General features: G+C 35.3%; 1 protein-coding gene across 6 annotated transcripts in view; it reads left to right on the forward strand.

Moving 5' to 3' along the window:
* Psi (P-element somatic inhibitor) overlaps nt 1-20992 on the forward strand; it is a 122783-nt gene that overhangs the window by 11563 nt on the left and 90228 nt on the right. For 5 of the 6 annotated variants that reach the window (XM_069820310.1, XM_069820316.1, XM_069820312.1 and 2 more), the window contains exons 2-6: nt 3681-3768; nt 8766-9029; nt 13419-13548; nt 15607-15718; nt 17066-17236. In XM_069820310.1, the coding sequence (XP_069676411.1) occupies nt 3681-3768; nt 8766-9029; nt 13419-13548; nt 15607-15718; nt 17066-17236 (765 nt within the window). The remainder of the gene's footprint in view (nt 1-3680; nt 3769-8765; nt 9030-13418; nt 13549-15606; nt 15719-17065; nt 17237-20992) is intronic. The other variant, XM_069820311.1, reaches the window with a different exon arrangement.

Consider the following 20992-nt stretch of genomic DNA (forward strand, 5'->3'; position numbering starts at 1 on the left):
AGCTTAAGATTATGTAGCATGTTTCAACATAATGTTGGATGGAATATTGAAACTCGTGTGCATGCTGATAAAGGAAAAATAATAATTTTATGTTAATTGTGAATATTGATATAGACTTTTAAAAAGAACGGATTGGAACCGATTGACGAAACTTTTTTTATACATTATATCAACACTAGAACTTGGAAAAAAATTTATATGCCATTCTTCACAATATTGTCAACAGTTGCAGGCATTGCTAGTGAGATATAATTGAAGTTAATATACTACCATATTAATAATTAGATCTACAGACTTTCAAGTTTGTTCCTGTTATTTAATAATTCCTGCCTATAATTTATTCATACAATATCGAAATATTAATTTCTTTCAGGTAAGTTGTTACACAGAGAAAAAATGATTTACCCGTTACAATACTCATGGAACTATTTGAAGTGCTGTGGGGGAAAAAGTGACATTAAATAAACTGTGTTTATGCACAGAAAATATTTAGATTGCAGGACTGCAGTGTTGCCACTTTCATAGCTATCGAAAGGACAATTAACTATTTTAAATCTGATTTTGGGAAGTTCTGAAAACAGTTCAGTAGGAACTAGCTTATATCTATATGTATAATTTGAACTGGTAATGGAAATTATGGGGAAACGGTTGAATGGATTTTAATAAATGAGCCCTCATTTTGAAGCTTGGAACATAAAGTTTTTCGGAAAAATAGTAGTTTTCAGTGAAATGTCAATTTTTCCAACATAATTTTCCTATTTTCTAAAATCCATCTGTCGTCACTAATTGTATTTCAGAATAAAACAAAACACACTACAGTAAACAATATTACACGAAGGCCATGATCTGCAAGAATGCTGACATATTTAAGAGTTCAAATTAAATTGGTTATTAAAAACTTCAAGACCCAAGACTTACTAAAATAATTTACAGGTCTGATTCTGTGGTGTGTAATTTTCTGAGTACAGCTGTGTATTGGATATTAAAAACTACAAAACTTGAGGTGATTTGATAACATTATTACCATTAAAAATGAAATATTATTATAGTTAATGCCATGATGTGACTATTCATTAATTATATTAATGCTATATTGATGATATGAAAGTGAAACGTTTTTGGGTTATGTAAGTAGATGTACAGAATATCTTAAATTAGATATTGATTTCTATAATTTACTGAGTGGTGGCTGTATAGTATATATAGTATATGTTACTGAAAATTATAAAACTTGCGTAAAATAATAATATTGTTATTAAAAATCAAATATTTTTATAGTTATTAATCAGGTGGGGTTGGGTCTTTTTCATATATTTAATGGCTGTGTGGTGTAGATATTTATATGCGTGATTCTCTTCAGTATTGGCTCGAAAGAGCGCAAGAATTAGAGTTCTAAGGAAAGACCAAAAGGTATTACTTACTGATAAAATAAGAGGCCTACAAGATTTTGTAGTCTCCCGATCATTTCAGCAAGATCTCTTAGCAGGATAAAATTATTTTAACCTCTACATTTCAAGGTAGTTTACGAAACATGCAGCAGCTATACCAAGATGTTATGTCTATTGTTCGAAAGCATAGCAAACCTGACTTTTTTTTTTTTTTAATTTCACCTACAATCTGCAATCACCTGAAATAGCTATTGCTTTACTCTCACATGAAAAACCGAATGATTGTCCTGACATTGTTACTTGCCAGTTTTCACGTTCAAACTAAAAAACTGAAGGTAGCCTATATAGGGTCAAGAAAAAGTATTTGGCATAAAAAACCATTCAGAGGGAGTATGTTTCATTATTATGGAAGGAAATAACTTTCAGGATGTCTGGTATTCTTCATTGAAAATAAATCTGAAATGTTTATTTGAACGTCTAATGAACTTAGTTTGCAGCATTTGCTGCACAAGCCACTAGTTTTTATTGAAACCCCAGGTTTGGTTAAATTGTGAAGTACAATTTCCTATAAGTATCACAATATTATCAGAATCACTTCATTCCACTTGGCCTACTGTCTGCTCTTCAGAAGTAGGAAGACCACATAAATTTTTTCATAAAGGTAATGTCAAAACTAAGCATAGACTGATAGAATCCCTTGGCGGGTGTTGGAGTGAAAAGAAATATATGCTGACTGTAACTCTTGTACAAAGTTTCATAAAAATCTCTTGGATAGAGGAGAAGTTATTAATTTTCCCATAAAGGTATAGTTCCCATATAAACGTAGTCGAGAGTTCGCTCTATTTGCATAATTAAAAAGAAACTAATAGCTCATGTGTAACATCAATTTGTAATATATTATATTCGTATCATTTTTACATAGGTTATAATTTTCACTGTTTGATTAATGAGCATATATTCAATAATACCTGGCGAACAGCTGATCACAGTAGATTTACCTAATTAGACACTGTGATGGAGACATTGCAATGAACATGTTATTGGCATTGAATGCCAGAGAATCAGCATGTCATCTGAGAACTGCTTTGTGGTTCACTGGCGGAAATAAAGATTGAGTAGCCTATAATGTGGAGAAGTTAAAATATCTTGGAGCAACAGTAACAAATATAAATGATACTCGGGAGGAAATTAAACACAGAATAAATATGGGAAATGCCTGTTATTATTCGGTTGAGAAGCTTTTATCGTCCAGTCTGCTGTCAAAAAATCTGAAAGTTAGAATTTATAAAACAATTATATTACCGGTTGTTCTTTATGGTTGTGAAACTTGGACTCTCACTTTGAGAGAGGAACATAGGTTGAGGATGTTTGAGAATAAGGTTCTTAGGAAAATATTTGGGGCTAAGAGGGATGAAGTTACAGGAGAATGGAGAAAGTTACACAACACAGAACTGCATGCATTGTATTCTTCACCTGACATAATTAGGAACATTAAATCCAGACGTTTGAGATGGGCAGGGCATGTAGCACATATGGGCGAATCCAGAAATGCATATAGAGTGTTAGTTGGGAGGCTGGAGGGAAGAAGACCTTTAGGGAGGCCGAGACGTAGGTGGGAAGATATTAAAATGGATTTGAGGGAGGTGGGATATGATGATAGAGAATGGATTAATCTTGCTCAGGATAGGGACCATTGGCGGACTTATGTGAGGGCGGCAATGAACTTCCGGGTTCCTTAAAATCCAGCAAGTATAACGTTCTAGGCTACTCAGGAACAAATTAATGCTTACACGTATTTTTATGTTCGTCAGTCAGTTTGAACTCCAATTATATTATGGAGAGCTAATTCTCCATTTCTGTGGTTAGTTACCGGTCTCTTCTTCAGAGCGAAAGGCACCATTCTGAAAGTCTTTGTAAAGTGGAGGGAAAAATACAAGCTGACAAGAGATCTTCAAGATGCCATCGTCACCACCATTATAAAATTTTCTGTAGCGATATTTCGTCAGCATCTTTATGGCGTACATTAAGTTTAAATTATACTTAGTTCTATTTTTTTCTTATGTCTTAATCACTTTTGTCTGAAGCCTGTTTATATAATTTTTCATTTTAATTTTTATTGTGAGCTATTCTATGTCACAGAGCAAACCCAAAATATTAGGTCAGACCAATAAATTAAATTAAATTGCTATTCATATTCACACATTGTTCACAGACGTGATTTTGGTTTTTTCCCCTCTTCGTCAGTATAACTTATTTTTATCTGTTTGTGATAGGGTGTTTGTTTCATTGCAGATCGCAGCTAAGATCAACCCCACTGGTTCCAGTGAGAGTGCAGGTCAGAAACGTCCATTGGAAGACGGGTCAGGTATGGACTGGACAGGTAAACTAGTTCACAGGCCAAGTCTCCATTCAGCTGACATTGCAGTGTTCTTTTATGTGCACGTAACTGAGAAAGTTTGAAAGTATGTTTGACAGCATATTTACTGATTGTGTACAGGCCAGATAATTAAATATTAGGTTGGTGCATAATTCTGTAGCGATTTTTCGTAAATTTATTAAACACATACGAGAGAAGTTAATCATGAACAGTATATTCTCCTTCTCTATTTACAAGAGTCTGCCAACGCTGGAGTAGTTTTTCGATTCCACGTCTGTAGAAATTGCGTCGTTGTGAGTTAAGTCGTCAAGCAATGTTCGGAGCGCATTTTCATCTGGAAAGGAAGTTCCTTGAAGGTTGTTCGATAGAGAGTGGAAAAGATGAAAATCTGAGGGTGGAAGATCAGGTGAATAAGGTGGGTGCGGAATGACTTCCCAACCTAACTCCTAGATAGTGTTTTGGTCAGGTTAGCAGAGTGCGAACAGGCATTATCGTGGAGTAGCATCACTTCACGCAGTCTTCTTAGTCGTTTTTCTTGTATTACATGTGCAAAACATCTCAGTTATGGCAATAAATGTCAGCAGTGATGATTACAATTTGGGGAAGCAATTCGTAGTACAGCACACCCTTGCAGTTCTATCATATGCATAACCTTGTTTTTTGTGGATGCACACTGGCCTTTGTATGGAGAGTTGCTTTTTTGTTCGGGCTCAGTCATTCCTTTGATTTCCTTATGTTAGCATAAAGACACCATTTCTTGTCACCAGTAACTATATTGGATAGGAATGTTCGATGTTGTTCACGATCGATGACGAGCAAGCAAAGATGCGCATGTGGCCGCCTGCTGATTTTTGTGGTTTTGGCTTAGAGCATGCGATACCCATACACCTGATTTTTTTTACCTTGTTCATTCAATGCAAATGTCACATGATGGTAGAATGGTCACAGTTTATAACATTTGCCAATTTTCAGGTACCGGTACACTGGTGTGTTTAAACGGTCTTCATCAAACCCCGAAGGTCTTCCTGAACATGGAGTGTCATTAACATCAAAATGACCGTCCTTAAAATGAGAAAACCATTTTCTTGCTGTGCTCTATCCGATAGCATTGTCCCCATACATGGTGAAAACGTTTCTGGCCGCCTCCACTGCTTGCACCCCTCTATTGAACTCAAAAAGAAGAATATGTCGGAAATGTTCCACTTTTTCCACTTAACACTCCATTTTTCTAGTGTCCATAGCTCCACTCACTATCTGAAAACTTCACTGTGTAAACTCAAGCACAACAATTGAGCTTCAAATAAAAAATGACAATTGATAAATAAACCTATAGCAACCAGAGTACCAACACGTGAAACAAAAATGCTACGAACTTTTACACCAACCCAATAATACGTTCTGATTTAGTGTTTCTGATTGTCAGAGTTAGAAACGTTTAGTATATTTAACGTAACTTTATTGTATACCCATTTTTTATTTTTTCCGTCATATTTAATTAGTATAAGGTATCATATACTTCCTGTTGGCCACAGTCTGTGTTGGTGCAAGGAGTTTAATCAGTATCAGGACAAAGTAGATGATTCACATTTATATCTTCTTTTTTTTTTAATCAGTACAATGTCGGCTGTATTAATTGCACTTGATATGTATGTAGTCTTAGTTTTACTTTTTGTTGGGTACTTATATTATAATTATGGGAGTATGTCGGAAATTATTTTTACTTTAATTTATTTATTTTTGGAGACTTGGTCTGTGTTATTTTACCTGTTTTTTTTTTAATTATATGTAACCCTACTTAGTTTCGTTTATTTTCCAGAACTGAGAATTTATTTAGTTCGTTACAGCAAGAATACTTCATGTATACTTAGATCTTCTTTGATGTGACACAGGCTTTTAATTAAGTGATACTAATAGCAACTCCTTTTATTTCCAATTTCTTGGGTTCAAATAAATATTGATTTTTAGTCCACATTCGTTTTTGTGAAACTAAAATCTTTTAAAACTTATTAGAATATGTATTTGTTCATTTCTTTATAGAGTATGGCTTTATCGTCATCTTGAACAGTCATGCAATATTAATACCACAAAATTGGATTATTGCCAAAATTCTATTAATCGTCTTTTTGTTGGATCATACAGTAGTATATTTCTCCTGGATGACTAATCTCGAACATGCATTCATGTGCCCAAGTGTTTTGTAATGTTGTGAATTACGTTGCCAGCCTAGGGTGCGAATTAAGATTTAAAATGAAAGGGGATAGAATCCTAAATAGAGAATACCATACATAAAATTATTATCCTCATTCGATACTGCTTAATGCTAGGTTGCACTGAATTGCTTGTCTTGCATCTTGATTATAATAATAATTATATCCATGAGCAGGCTTAAGAAAAGACGTGTAATTCCTAAATTACTGATTGTTGTTAGCTTGCTTGTGGTGATAATACATCAATATTATTATTTTTTTTTGCTTACTTTATACTGTACTTTACAAAGTATACTCGTATTAAAACAATTATCTTTTGTAAGGAGGATAGAAGTTATCCTTGGCAGGGGTGAAATATAAATTTATGAGAGGGGGATAACTTTCGGGGAATCCCCCCCCCATCCCCCTCGTTAATTCCCACCCTGGACAGGCCTATGTGATTCGCAATATTTACAAGTGATTATTTCAAGAGAATAATTATCAGCGAAGTTTGACTGCATCTAGTTGGTGGTTATATTTTACGTAAAATGGCTGCCAGAAAAGTACTATGAATATGAAAAAAGATGCACTTTTATTCTGTAGCTTGCTGTCGCGGTAATGCAGAGCTTTTGTTTAGTTATAAGTTGTACATGACCAGAGTTCTCTTCAGCATTACACAGGTTCATTTTCCTTGTGATGTATGTATGAGAGAGAGTGACGGCTATTAAATTCGTTGTCAAAGTTCGTGAGCAAACGATTGCAAAACACTTTTCTGTGCTAATTGAATTCTGTTGGAAGTCCTGTAAGAAATGTAAGATTAAGGGACTTAAATTTTTTTATTACATTAATGTGATAATATTAAGGGATATTTTTACTTCTCTTTAGGAAGACCATTAAAAAGATTGCATGAGATCGTAACAGGTCACCAGACCTAATATTACATGGAAGGAAGATATTTCTTGTGATACATAATTTTGTTCAATTATTAGAATTTCAATAACTCGTAGTTTCAAACGAATTAACAATACGGTAATTATGAAGCTTCACTGTACAATTTTCCATAACGTGTCACATTACTAATAAATTAAGCAATTTCCTGATAAACTTCAGCAAATCTGAAACTGCTGTCATCTACAATGCTAAATTAAAGTGATTATGTAAATGTATGATTGAGAATATTTTATTCCACAAATGAGTAATCCATTTTTAAGATGTAAAAACTCAAGTCCGTAATGAAGCTCTTTCATTAAACAGTAATTCTAAAATGTTACAAAATGAATTATTTGTACTGTTCACTTCTGGAGCAATCCACTAATGTTTTGTCTTCTGTGATACATTATTAATTATATTTCTGTAGTACTGAATAAAACTGCATTGCTGTTGTGAAGTTCATCCATGAGGATTGAGGAAATCAGTGCAGTTTCTGTGTAAACAAGATACTGTAGGATTCAGAGGACGAAATTTTGTTAAGATACTCTAGGATTCAGAGGATTTACAGCCATTGAAACTTCATGTCTTTGGCTTTTTGGAACTATAGTCAATCCCTGTTATTCATAGGAATTACAGTTGGTTTGTAGAAAACCCCCGTAAATAAAATACTATTCGAAACAAATAGTATTGTGTTCCATGTGTTACAACAGTCTCTACTACTAATTTTAAATAATGTGTCGTCGTAATGAATGGAAATTTTTTTATAGTCTTTATCATGCTTTTGTTAGTACAATTTAATTTCAATTTTATGAAACTTAAGAACTATGATACTTTGTTGTAATGCATATTGTAAATCAGACTACAAAAAGAAAGGAAAAAAAAAAAGTGGATTTCCATTTTATAAAGTTTTGAAAGAAGAATATAAAAAAAAATATTTTTAGCAAGAGTGAGAAGTTGGGTTAAGTTGTTTTGAGTTCGTAATTTGTATTTTTAATGAATCTAATTTCATATTAGCACAACAAAACAGCTTCCAAAGTGTCTTGTTTGAAATGCAAAAGGCTGTACACATTGCTACCTGTCATAAAAATTTTTATAGAATAATATTTTAAATTTTACATGCCATTCGCTAAATTAAATGAACATTTAATTGAACACACTCAGGTTTTTGTGATCAGAATATTCTTGGTGACGTTATGACATATTGTACGTAATTTTCGAAAACTAGACACGCAAAATTACACATTTTAATGACCTGATAAACAACTTTTGAACAAAACTCTAAACTGGGTGTAAAAATATAGATTTCAACATTGGTGTTAAGTTATTTAAATTAGTTTATTTATTAATTAATATTGATTACACTGGATTCAGCGAATGTAATTGTAATATTCAAAATGTTCATTTCTGTTTCTTTGTCTCTACATTTAGTTTATTTTTAAAACCATCGTCATTTTCTTGTTTTATTTATGAGCTAGATGACATAATCTTCAGACCTCTTGCGGATATTTATAGAACTATACTGATATGCAGCTACAGATTTTCTGTCTTGGTCTTGTATAATAATTTTGTAGACAATGGCTGTACTTGCTATTAGTTGAATATTTCCAATTGATGTATACCTAAGTATCCTAACGATGCGATCTATATAAAAATGTTTTGTTAAATGGCTGAGACTCTATGCCTATAATAAAATGTTTCAAGTTTGTTGTTAAAGTTCTACAAGTTGGTAAAGTCGTAATTGAAGCGTATTACCGTTTTTTTCAAATCACTACTTCCCCTTTTTTAATACAGATAAGATTTGGTGTATATTAACAATTTGTTGAGAGAAGTTAATATATATTCAGTCTTTTCTGAAGTATTCTATTATTTGTTCGAAACGAGAAGAACCAGAACCAAAAAAGGTGGCTGCAGTGAATGACCCAGCAGGAGTACAGCTGGCAGCGTTGCGAGCGCAGCAGGCGACCTCTCCGCCTGGAACAAACAACGCAGCGGCAGCAGCAGCGGCTGTTCAGGCAGCGGCGGTGGCGGCCAGGGTGGCGGCTGCGGCAGCAGCAGGCCTGCAGGGCCTGGGCGTCGGCGTAGGCGTCCCGGGTCTCGGGGCTGTGCAGAATGAAGACATCAGAGTTCCTGATAAGATGGTTGGGTTAAGTGAGTATCCTCGTTGATTGTATAATGAGCTCCATGTGTTCAGGGTTTTGTAACTTGTAGTCCCAGAGCCCCAAGCACTTCCTATTTCAGCATTGTAAACCTGTACTACCCCTAAGACTTTACCTTAGCCTATCTAGATATAATGAGAAGGTGCAGTGTGTTGATCGAATGAAAGAGGAAAATGCAAATATCCAATAAGAAACCCTCTCCAACATCTGCTTTGTCCACAACAAATTTCATCCCGATATAGCAGGGGATTGAACCCAGACCACCTGGATGAAGAACCAGTGCACCAGCACTTCAGCCACAGATGCTGCAACACATGTGATGGGGTGTGACTTGAAGGCCTCTTGATTTTGTCGCTATGATAGGTTTGTCACTAGTTCCAACTGTGACTGTAAGTTCGTTTAAACAACAGTCAGGGACCGTCCGCAACTATCGTGAGCATGCACAGTACAGAAAAAGTGTTCCAACACAATCCGAACCAGTCCTGAACTGGAAACATGTACTGTAGTTGGGTGTTCCAACAAACTTTTGACATGGGTTTGGAACGGTCAGTAGTAGTCAGCGGATTGAAGCATGTATGGAAGAGTATCACATGCGCATAAGATCACCAACTGAAGAAGATGAAGAAAGACATGATCGACTGTTCACATCAGTGAGGTTAAGATGAAAAGTGAGAGTGCAGACGAATAATAAAACCAGAGATTTAATTTAAATTTTTGCCAAAAAGAAAGGGAATGGGTATTGAAATAGTTAATTATAATTTCAACATGCAGCTTTGAATAAAAGTATAATAAATGACGTACATAAATTAATAATTAAAAAAAGAACTATTTTTAGATTAGAATCCCCCAGTACACGAAATTGGATTAGCTGAATTCTTGCCTTCCATATTTTTTGTCATCTTTTTATAGAAAATGATTGAAATTCTATTTTCTGCAATTAGAATTAGCTGCGAAACTGTACTCCAACCAGGAGAAAGTCTCAGGGAAATGAGACGCAGCCGGGTAATGCTGTGAATGAATGTTGATGTCATAAGGTCATACACGTGGGTACACGCGTCTCCATTGGCTAACTCTCAAAGCACAAACGATAACACTGATACACACATACTTATACCACAGTCTAGTACATACAGTCACGAAGCTCAATACGTAGTAAATATGCAAACATTAGATAGTTGCTCACCACTAGGATCGCTAATATCGCCTCATTACAGGCAATGCAAAATAGTACCGGCACAGTCTATTGTTTCTAGCACCCTCAAAACTCAAGCTTCGTGACTGTATATAGTAGACTGTGCTTATACTACCCTAGTGACAAAATTATATCACAGTTAATCTCCTGGTAATGGTTTGTGCTTTGAGAGTTACTCACATTCATTATATTAATATTGTTTTTAATATTGTATTATTGTATAATACTGTATTATACCACTCTTTTAATCCCTCCATACAGAAGATAACATATTCAGGAGAGCGCATGTTTTTTAAACTGACGCTATAACTGATATATTATCTACTTCGCTGCAATAGATGACGCAATAGTAAGCACATTCCTTTCACGGTTAATCTCCTAGTTGGAGAAAGTAGGACTCTCCGCAATAATCACTGTTTATACAAGACATGGCAGCAGTATATCAGTTCAATTCGCAAGAGAGTGGTGAACATAAACAACTGTTCACTCGAGATGGAAAACATTGATACTGTATGTTTTGATTAAATATATTACTAATTTATATAGTCCATATTTCTAAAGACGATTAATTTGGAAGAATTTAACAATTTGACACTCATTGATTTCAATAAAATTTCAAATCGAATCTTATGAAATATGTGAATGAGAAAACTGAACACGTCACTGATCACCAGTTAGATGTAATGGTTTGCACCAGTTAGAAGTAATGAAGATTTGTGATTGGTACATTATGGACTGTACTATGCCTTTTGATTGTAATGTTTGGATTCATTCCGGTTTTGTTCCGATATACATTCCCCTTGCAAAGAACAATTATATTCCTTAATTTTGTAACATGGCGACGAATTGGAGACTTGAACCCAGACAAGCTGGGACTTGCAGCACCAAGAAACTTCTACATTACGACTGATGATGACATTGTTTGGAAAGTGGCACGTATTGCCTGCCTTCATCTTTAATTCAATTCAATTTATTTGGCCATTAGACATACAGTTTTAGGCTTCGTCAGAATACATTGAAAAACATATAAATACATTTTAAAAAACACTAATAAAAGAAACAGTAAAATTTAAATAATACAATGAAAACATGGAATAATTTGAAACTTTTAAATTAAAGATAACTAACTAAATTGCAATTAAACTTATTTATTAAATAGCTAAATTTATTAGCACCTGGCTAATTGTGAAACTCTTAGGACGTTTGTGGACCTTCCATCAAAATATTGGGAAGCAAGAAGGATGATGACTTCATTGTTAAATCCAGAGCATTAGATACACACACACACACACACACACACACAATTTCATACAAATTTGTGTTGAAAAACTCAGCAACAGAATAAAAAGGATTATTTAATAACCAATTGTAAAATCTAGTTTTGAAGCTATTGATTGGTAATTTATAATATTGACTTGGGAGCTTATTATATAATTTCATCCCCATACTTAAAAAGTTTGTGTTGCTCTTATGTAATCTACAATATGGAATATTAATTTGTTCACTATTTCTAATTTCATGATCATGTATATTGGCCACTAATGAGTAATTGTCGATATTTTGTCGAGTGTAAAGTACTAGATCGTATATATACAAATTTATGATTGTTAAAATCCGTGATTGTCTGAAAAGTGGCCGACAGTGTTCCAGATAGTTTGCTTTACATGAAATTCTAATGGCTTTCTTTTGTAAAATCAAGACGCTTCCAATTTTGGTTCCATTTCCCCAGAAAATTAGGGCATATCGGATTATCGACTGAAAGAAAGAAAGAAATGACTCTGTGAATGCCAGGGCATTACAACATTCGTCATCAATCATCCGAAAACAAAAATCACACTGACAAAATCGCTATTATCTATCATAGCGATTTTTCCGGAGCTGTGAAGGCAAAATGCTGTCACACTCCACCTCTACAAGTGACTTACATGTGCGTACTTGTCACTTGTCAACATTTGTATCACTAGTGAAGAATACAATAATGTGTTAAAGCTGAAGGGTTCTACGACTTCTGTAATTATTACATTCTTATTCAGTGTTGTGGGATACCTCTCACAAGGAGTATATAAACGTGTCAAGGACCATAGAAGATATACAGTACTAATAAACTGTAGAAGAAATGGTCAGAAAAATCCATAGTTTTAAGGGTCAGTTCTTTCGCGAGAAAACAAAACTGAAAGAAAATAAAGATCTGAAAGTGTGGAGGAGTCATGTGGAACTGCATATATGATTTGCTTATGAGTATGCAAAGTTCCTTCATTTTTCCTGTAATCCAAGGAATCGTGGACGTTGGAAACTCAAGTATATACGAAATTCTTTTCTGATACATATTTGTATTATAGACATTCTGTATAATGCTAACATAGTCTTTCAGATTATCTTTCTAATTTCAAGCCACCATGTTCTGCTGTGGTACGTTTCTTCAAAGAAAGAAGTCAAAATAATGTGTGTTACTGTATCAATCTGAAAGATACTATTTCGAGTGATCGATTCAAAACTTACTCTCGTAGATCGTAATATTTCGAGAAATCGATGGACATGATGGCTGTAAATGTGTGTGTCTAATGCCTACCCACTTCACTTTGCGTGATTTGGGTTCCGCATACTGCGGGTGTGTGTAATAACACTTACTTACATAACCCTGTTGAACGTACTTTTTGCTTTGTAGAACTTAATCTTTGATCCTAACAAGCCATGATGAATGAAAAATATTGTGAAATGTGCTAGAACAATAATTATTTAGTTGTCGAATATGCATAATAATTATCATTATGGTACAGACTCTTATTGAAATTGCAATGTAATATGGATATACAGTATAACCTAACACAGGTACAGTTTCTGTTATTCCATAATATGGGACACAATTTGTAGGCATATTTAATCAATTTTCGGTTTAACAAAATTTCATCTCTAATGAAATAATTACAGTATTCCCTAGAGTTCGTTATACTGGCATTTCACTGTATTAAGATACATGGATCATATGTGGAACTAATAAATAGGAAGGCAGAAAATAGAAAATATTGGAAAATACTGGGTGTGCAGTGAGAGATCTGTGAATGAATGAATGAATTATTCCGATTCGGTGTTTAGTAAATAATCTGCTCTTTTTGTCTGCCATTGTATTTTTGCAACTGTTGATCGATTGGAGTTTAAGTGTAGCACTATAGTTCTGGTGTATTCTTGCAGTTATTGGTCGAGGTGGTGAGCAAATCAGCCGGCTTCAAAATGAGTCAGGGTGTAAGATCCAGATGGCACCGGACAGTGCAGGCATGCCAGACAGGAGCTGTACCCTTACTGGTTCACGAGAAGCTATCAAGTGAGTATTTGTAGTAATTTGAAAGATATCTTACAAGTGTGACTTTATTTGGACTAAGGGATTTTACATAAGGTATGCCTTTGTTCAGTGTACATATTACACAATACAGTAGAACTCCGATTATCCGTCACCCTATTAACTGATTGACAGATTATCCGACTTCCTATTTCTTGCTTCTTCAGAAAAAAATAACTTATATGAAGTACTGTTTTGTACATCACGTTAGTAAGTTCTACATATGTTTTTGCTAGAGTGTGTTATTACAAGCCTTTATCGTTACACAGCATTGTCTACTGTTCGAATTGCCATTCTATAATATAACTTTTACATAAAATGTCTTCCACGAGTGTTAACAGAAAATGTGTTGTGCTAAGTATCGAAAAAAAATGGAAATAATTGATTGGTTTGAGAAAGAAACTGTGGCTCATCTCGCATCAGAATACGAAATTAGAGTTACAACTGCGCGATTTAATAAAAAAAAAGACAAGGATAACGTGTAAAAAATTACTATGTAAATCTACAACATGAGACCTCCGTTATTCCTATCTTTCCTGAGACGGTTATTATAAAGCGTTTCTTTGCTCCTTATAAAGTCACCCGTCATTGACAACCAAACTTAAATGAGTGAACTTCTCATCTACTACCTAGGGACTTAAATACAAGACCATGAAGGTAATTACAAAATCTTTCATGGTACCGTATGGATTATCCGATTTTTCGATCAACCGTTCAGTCCATCTTCTTCATTACCACGGATAATAGAGGTTCTAGTCCATCCCCTTCATTACCACGGATAATAGAGGTCCCAATCCATCCCCTTCATTACCACAGATAATAGAGGTTCCAGTCCATCCCCTTCATTACCACAGATAATAGAGGTTCCAGTCCGTCCCCTTCATTACCACAGATAATAGAGGTTCTAGGCCATCCCCTTCATTACCACGGATAATAGAGGTTCCAATCCATCCCCTTCATTACCACGGATAATAGAGGTTCTACTGTAATTGGCTTTTAATCTACTAACCTTCAGTGAGCAAGTGTTCATGGTTTTGCATGTGTATCAGAAGATCATTTCATGATTTTTTTCACATGTAATTCGCGGGTGCTCGTGTAAAGGGGGTTAAGTATGATTTGGCTAAACTGGATTAAGTACAGATTTGAACTATCCACAATTACTTTTCTCTTGTGTTAAAGGGATTAAGTCATTCTTCTATCTATGATGCAGTTGCAGTGCTCCGTATTTTGTGACAAAGGGGTTTTGTTCAGTACCAAACGAGAGAAGTTTACAAACCTTGCAATTTGACTTAACCCCCTTTACACGAGCACCCGCGAATTTTCAATTTGCAAGGGTGTTGCTCCAGATATAGGAATGCTAAATTTACTACAAATGAGTATTTTTTAATAATATGCTGTAAGCACACACACAAAGAATTTGTACTAGTATCTGTGTATTTCGAACTGGCTGCTCAAGATCAAGTAATGGACTTCATTTGCCACATGTGCTTAACCCAATCCTGGACCATTCTCTCAACTAAAATTAGCTGGGACAGCCGGAATTACCTACCAGTGCTTAAGTTCACAGTTTTCAGTTCAGTGACTTGTGCGTGATTTGCACTTTTGTACGTTTGTACATGACCTTTATCCGCCAATTCGAAATGCACAGTTAATAGTATTGTGTTCACAGTAAAATCAAGAAATTAGTGCATTGCCATGGTTGCTGATGAAATTGATCAAGTTCCAGGATAAACAGACTAAGGAAGTTTGATACATAAAAAATAAGGTGTAATATGTGATGTGCAAAAACGTGTTTATGACACGAATGTAGCAGCCTCTTTTACTTTCTGTACACTAAATTCACTTGTACATATAGTAGTGTCGATTGTAGTTGAATTTAAAGAGTAAAGCAAAACTTGTAGTTGTCAGGATTCATGTCAGATGTCCAGGGGTGAAATATAAGTGATCAGGTTGGACTAGCACAGATATTTACAGTGTAGGAAAAATGCAATCTAATCTAGTTTTTACCTGCAGTACCTTAGTGACTTTGAAAATTTGTTTCAGTCGAGCCAAGGAGTTAATTATGAACATTGTACAACAACGGAGTCGTACTGAAGGCACAGGATCTGGCATGGGGGATATGAATATGGGAGGTGGTCCAACAAATCATGCCCATGTGAGTATACATTTTGTGTGTGTGTGTGTGTGTGTGTGTGTGTGTGTGTGTGTGTGTGTGTGTGTGTGTGTGTGTGTGTGTGTGTGTGTGTGTGTGTGTGTGTGTGTGTGTGTGTGTGTGTGTGTGTGTGTGTGTGTGTGTGTGTGTGTGTGTGTGTGTGTGTGTGTGTGTGTGTGTGTGTGTGTGTGTGTGTGTGTGTGTGTGTGTGTGTGTGTGTGTGTGTGTGTGTGTGTGTGTGTGTGTGTGTGTGTGTGTGTGTGTGTGTGTGTGTGTGTGTGTGTGTGTGTGTGTGTGTGTGTGTGTGTGTGTGTGTGTGTGTGTGTGTGTGTGTGTGTGTGTGTGTGTGTGTGTGTGTGTGTGTGTGTGTGTGTGTGTGTGTGTGTGTGTGTGTGTGTGTGTGTGTGTGTGTGTGTGTGTGTGTGTGTGTGTGTGTGTGTGTGTGTGTGTGTGTGTGTGTGTGTGTGTGTGTGTGTGTGTGTGTGTGTGTGTGTGTGTGTGTGTGTGTGTGTGTGTGTGTGTGTGTGTGTGTGTGTGTGTGTGTGTGTGTGTGTGTGTGTGTGTGTGTGTGTGTGTGTGTGTGTGTGTGTGTGTGTGTGTGTGTGTGTGTGTGTGTGTGTGTGTGTGTGTGTGTGTGTGTGTGTGTGTGTGTGTGTGTGTGTGTGTGTGTGTGTGTGTGTGTGTGTGTGTGTGTGTGTGTGTGTGTGTGTGTGTGTGTGTGTGTGTGTGTGTGTGTGTGTGTGTGTGTGTGTGTGTGTGTGTGTGTGTGTGTGTGTGTGTGTGTGTGTGTGTGTGTGTGTGTGTGTGTGTGTGTGTGTGTGTGTGTGTGTGTGTGTGTGTGTGTGTGTGTGTGTGTGTGTGTGTGTGTGTGTGTGTGTGTGTGTGTGTGTGTGTGTGTGTGTGTGTGTGTGTGTGTGTGTGTGTGTGTGTGTGTGTGTGTGTGTGTGTGTGTGTGTGTGTGTGTGTGTGTGTGTGTGTGTGTGTGTGTGTGTGTGTGTGTGTGTGTGTGTGTGTGTGTGTGTGTGTGTGTGTGTGTGTGTGTGTGTGTGTGTGTGTGTGTGTGTGTGTGTGTGTGTGTGTGTGTGTGTGTGTGTGTGTGTGTGTGTGTGTGTGTGTGTGTGTGTGTGTGTGTGTGTGTGTGTGTGTGTGTGTGTGTGTGTGTGTGTGTGTGTGTGTGTGTGTGTGTGTGTGTGTGTGTGTGTGTGTGTGTGTGTGTGTGTGTGTGTGTGTGTGTGTGTGTGTGTGTGTGTGTGTGTGTGTGTGTGTGTGTGTGTGTGTGTGTGTGTGTGTGTGTGTGTGTGTGTGTGTGTTTTTTGGAGGTTTTATTTTACATTTTCTGATTCCTTGAAGGTTGAAATCATGGTACCTGGACCGAAGGTGGGCTTGATCATTGGGAAAGGTGGTGAGACAATAAAACAACTACAAGAAAAATCTGGAGCAAAGATGGTTGTCATTCAAGATGGGCCAACGCAAGAACAGGAGAAGCCACTTAGAATCAGCGGTGAACCACAGAAAGTGGAGGTAAATAATCTTTTTATATTAATCTCTTTTTCAAAATAGAAATCTGAAGGTGAGTTTGTAGAATATTAGACTTCACTACACATTTCATTTGAAACTGTAAGAGCAACAGTTTCTATTTTTTTTTATGTCCACCTGTATTGTAAAATTTAGTATCAGTATAATAGTGATGCCTACCTGTCTTTTTTTTTTATTATTACATTTCACCCTAGAGATTAAAAAAACATAAAAAGGTTGATATATTTTAAGTGATGTCGTAAGTAATGCAAATTTCTTGTTACTAAATAGAGGCATGGAATTCCTCTATTTGGAGGGGGGGAAGGGAGGTGTATACTTATATTAACCTTTACATATTCTGAAAATGGGAAAGATAGGTTACTGGTAGTTCTGGGGAAATCTGTGTCACTGTTATATCATTTTAGTAATTAGAATGGGACCAGTCAGAGATGAATTCTTGTGTTTTCTGCACATGTCTTCACAGCAAACCTTCCTTACCGATTTTGTGTTCCATAGCAAGCAATCCTAAATTGCTGTTAAATTTAATGTGCGGGTTCCATATTATTTTTTACCTTGCTATCAGATTTTGTGTAGGTTTCTTTTTCCTTGTATTTCCACGTGTTCTTGCTTTTCTGTGTAAATGTGAGCCTGATTTCGAAACGAGTTGTTCTGTGGAGCTGTCTGTGCTGTAATAGAAGTTACTGTTTAATTTATAACCTATTAAAATGAGTTTGTGCAGAGTTCATTTTATACTCTGTTTGGAAGTACACTTGTGGAAAGACAATGTTCGAATAGCCTGCCAGACTATATAAAATTCACATATATTTGTGTATTCTTACAACTTTCATTTGTGTGTTGTGACATACATATGGTGCGAAGCAAAGAATAGAGCTGAATATTTCGTAAGATGTGTACTGATTAGAAAACTATTGCTGCAAATAATACTTGAGGCAAGTAATAATATGACATTACTTTTCGAAGTGTGTGCTATCAAGTGGAACTAGATGTGGTTAGATACATCACTACTCAGTGTAAGGACCACAGTAAGTGGATCATAAAGATACTCTGATGCAAAATTTCTGTACAGATGTATAGCATGTGGTCACCTTGAAGATGTTTTTAAACTGGTCTTTTTTTTTTTCCATTCCACAAGTGTACATATATATGAGCTATTCCATCTCAAATCGACCGAAATATAGAGAAAATTGACCTTACAATTTCAAAATACAATGAAACTTTTTCTGTACGTAGAGAACTGTGATACAATGCTTTGTGCAAAGTTTGAGGCATCAGAACTTCATAGTGTTTAAATTAAAAATATTTAAATTTATTGTGTTTTCATAAAATTAGCAACTTTAAACTGTTGTAGCTCCGAAACCCTTTCACCCAATGAACAGAATCATAGTTAATTTTGATGCTGAGAAATTAAAGTTTATATTGACATATAAACAGATTTTCTTACTTTTTATGGAAATGGAGAAATTTAGATTTTTCCTCATTAAGACGCCTTTGGCTAGGAAAAAATATTTAAAAAATATATAGTTAGATTCCGCATTGAAAGTACAAAGGAGCACATATTTTTTACTGATGGTATGTTGAAAAAGTATTGAAAATATCAAATAAAGAAAATAAATAGTACGTGCGTGAACTAACCAGCTGACTGAGACGGGAGCTAGCCGAGACAACCAAGGTCAGGAGACATAAACATGTGATGTGTCGTCTAGCAGTCATGGCTGTGCTAGCTTTATCACAGGTTTTCATAAACACAGGAGTAAAATGACGCCCAATGCTTGCTTATCTTCAGCTCTCGGCCAGTGCGTGCGGTACTGTGGTGTTCAAGTCTAAGTGTGTGAAAATAATCTATTTAATACCCTCGAAACTTATTGCCATACCACTAAGCAAACAATGCCGAATCCCTCTTAATAATGCAAGGTTTTTTCTCAATATTTTTTTTACATTTTTACAAATGGCCAAAAAGCCTAAAAGTAAGTAAAATCAGATTATCTGTCTCTCTGTATACAGTAAAAATAAGGATTACTTCTTATCATAACCTACCAAATGTCAGCTTCAAAATAAGCTCTCATTCAGTGTTCCGCAGTGAATGGTTCCAGAGTTCTGAGTGTTGAAAGAGGCTTGTTTTTATAAAATACGCTAAATTTGTTGCTCAATAATACGAAAACCGTTCGACTTTCGATAGTATATTTTTGAAAATGCACTCCCCTCAGCACCTTGTATAAGTAGGGAAAAAATTAGAGTATAAAAAAAATGCGATGTTTTTTACTGATCGATTTTATAAATATGGAATAGCCCATATACTAGTCGAGAATTACAGTTGACTGTGGTGCTTTGGTTTTTATGTACTTTTTTAAGATATCATAATACAGTAAAACTTGATTTATACGTTTTTATGGGGATCTGAAGAAAAAACGCACGAGAGAAAAACTTGTAACTGAATCGACATTTAATAATATCTGAAATAGCATATGCAGAGTATACTGTAAGAACAACTTGCCATTTTATGAAAAAAAAAAGTCACAAGAGAAATTTAATTTCATAGTTGAGTCTATTATACAGTATTCAAGTTTATGACGCATTCTTGAAGAATGTAAGAAAACTTAGCTGCCAAGAGCCAAAGCTGGCTGACTTATTTTAAATTCCTATCCAGAAAATTTTACGAAATTGATTGAACTTGTTATCATGTTATCCTCATTTAATAACGTGTGATTAATTTACAGAAAAAGTTAACTTTGTTTTGCTTGCTTCTAAGGAATAAGCCATGCCCTCAAAATGTAACGTTCATAATTTGTTCAGTTACATCATGTGTATAAAATCTTTCACTGTTTCTAAAACAGTACAGCATTATTAAAGGACACAAATTTGTTGGAGCTAAGCATGGACAGCTTCCAATTTTCACGAATTTCAAAGTCGGCCACATCTTAACAATCAATACTTACTGCATTTTCGTGTTCTTACAGTTTCATGGGAAACTAATTTCGAACAAAATCGATTAACTAATTTCGAACAAAATCGATTTATAATGTGTAATGATGTTTCGTGTTTCTTGGGATTAAAAATTCGATTGTGTAAGTGTAAACATCGAATAAACGAAAAATATTCGTCTGAAGAAAATTAACATGGAAAGTACAGGAATTTTGCCTAGGAACTCTGGGGGCTGGGGGGAGGAGAAGTAGCCTCTTAAGTGTGAAAAATGTACAAGTACGAAACTTATAAAAGAAGTTTTTACTGTAGTTCATTTATGAGGATATTAATGCAAGATAAGATTGTTATTATTATTGTTACTATTATTCCCGTATTATTATTATTATTATTATTATTATTGTCTGTATATGTATGTATTTCATACAAGGTTATTAGCACGAAGTTGTTTAACTCGCAACCTTACTTTTAAACTGCTGTTGTGAAAGGTTGTAGCTGCAAGATTGGCAATACTGACTTCCCTTCAAGTTCAACCCTGGCTGATCCCATTCTGGATGTTCATATTAAGCATAGTGACTGAATATTTTAAGACTTCATTTTACTGTTAAATATAACCACATTCAATAGTAATCTGCTGTTTTAGCCAGGAACTTAATATTTTAAGACTTCATTTTACTGTTAAATATAACCACAGTCAATAGTAATCTGCTGTTTTAGCCAGGAACTTAATATTTTAAGACTTCATTTTACTGTTAAATATAACCACATTCAATAGTAATCTGCTGTTTTAGCCAGGAACTTAATATTTTAATACTTCATTTTACT

Source organism: Periplaneta americana, chromosome 3 (assembly GCF_040183065.1).
Source record: "Periplaneta americana isolate PAMFEO1 chromosome 3, P.americana_PAMFEO1_priV1, whole genome shotgun sequence".
Classification (NCBI taxonomy): Eukaryota; Metazoa; Arthropoda; class Insecta; order Blattodea; family Blattidae; genus Periplaneta; species Periplaneta americana.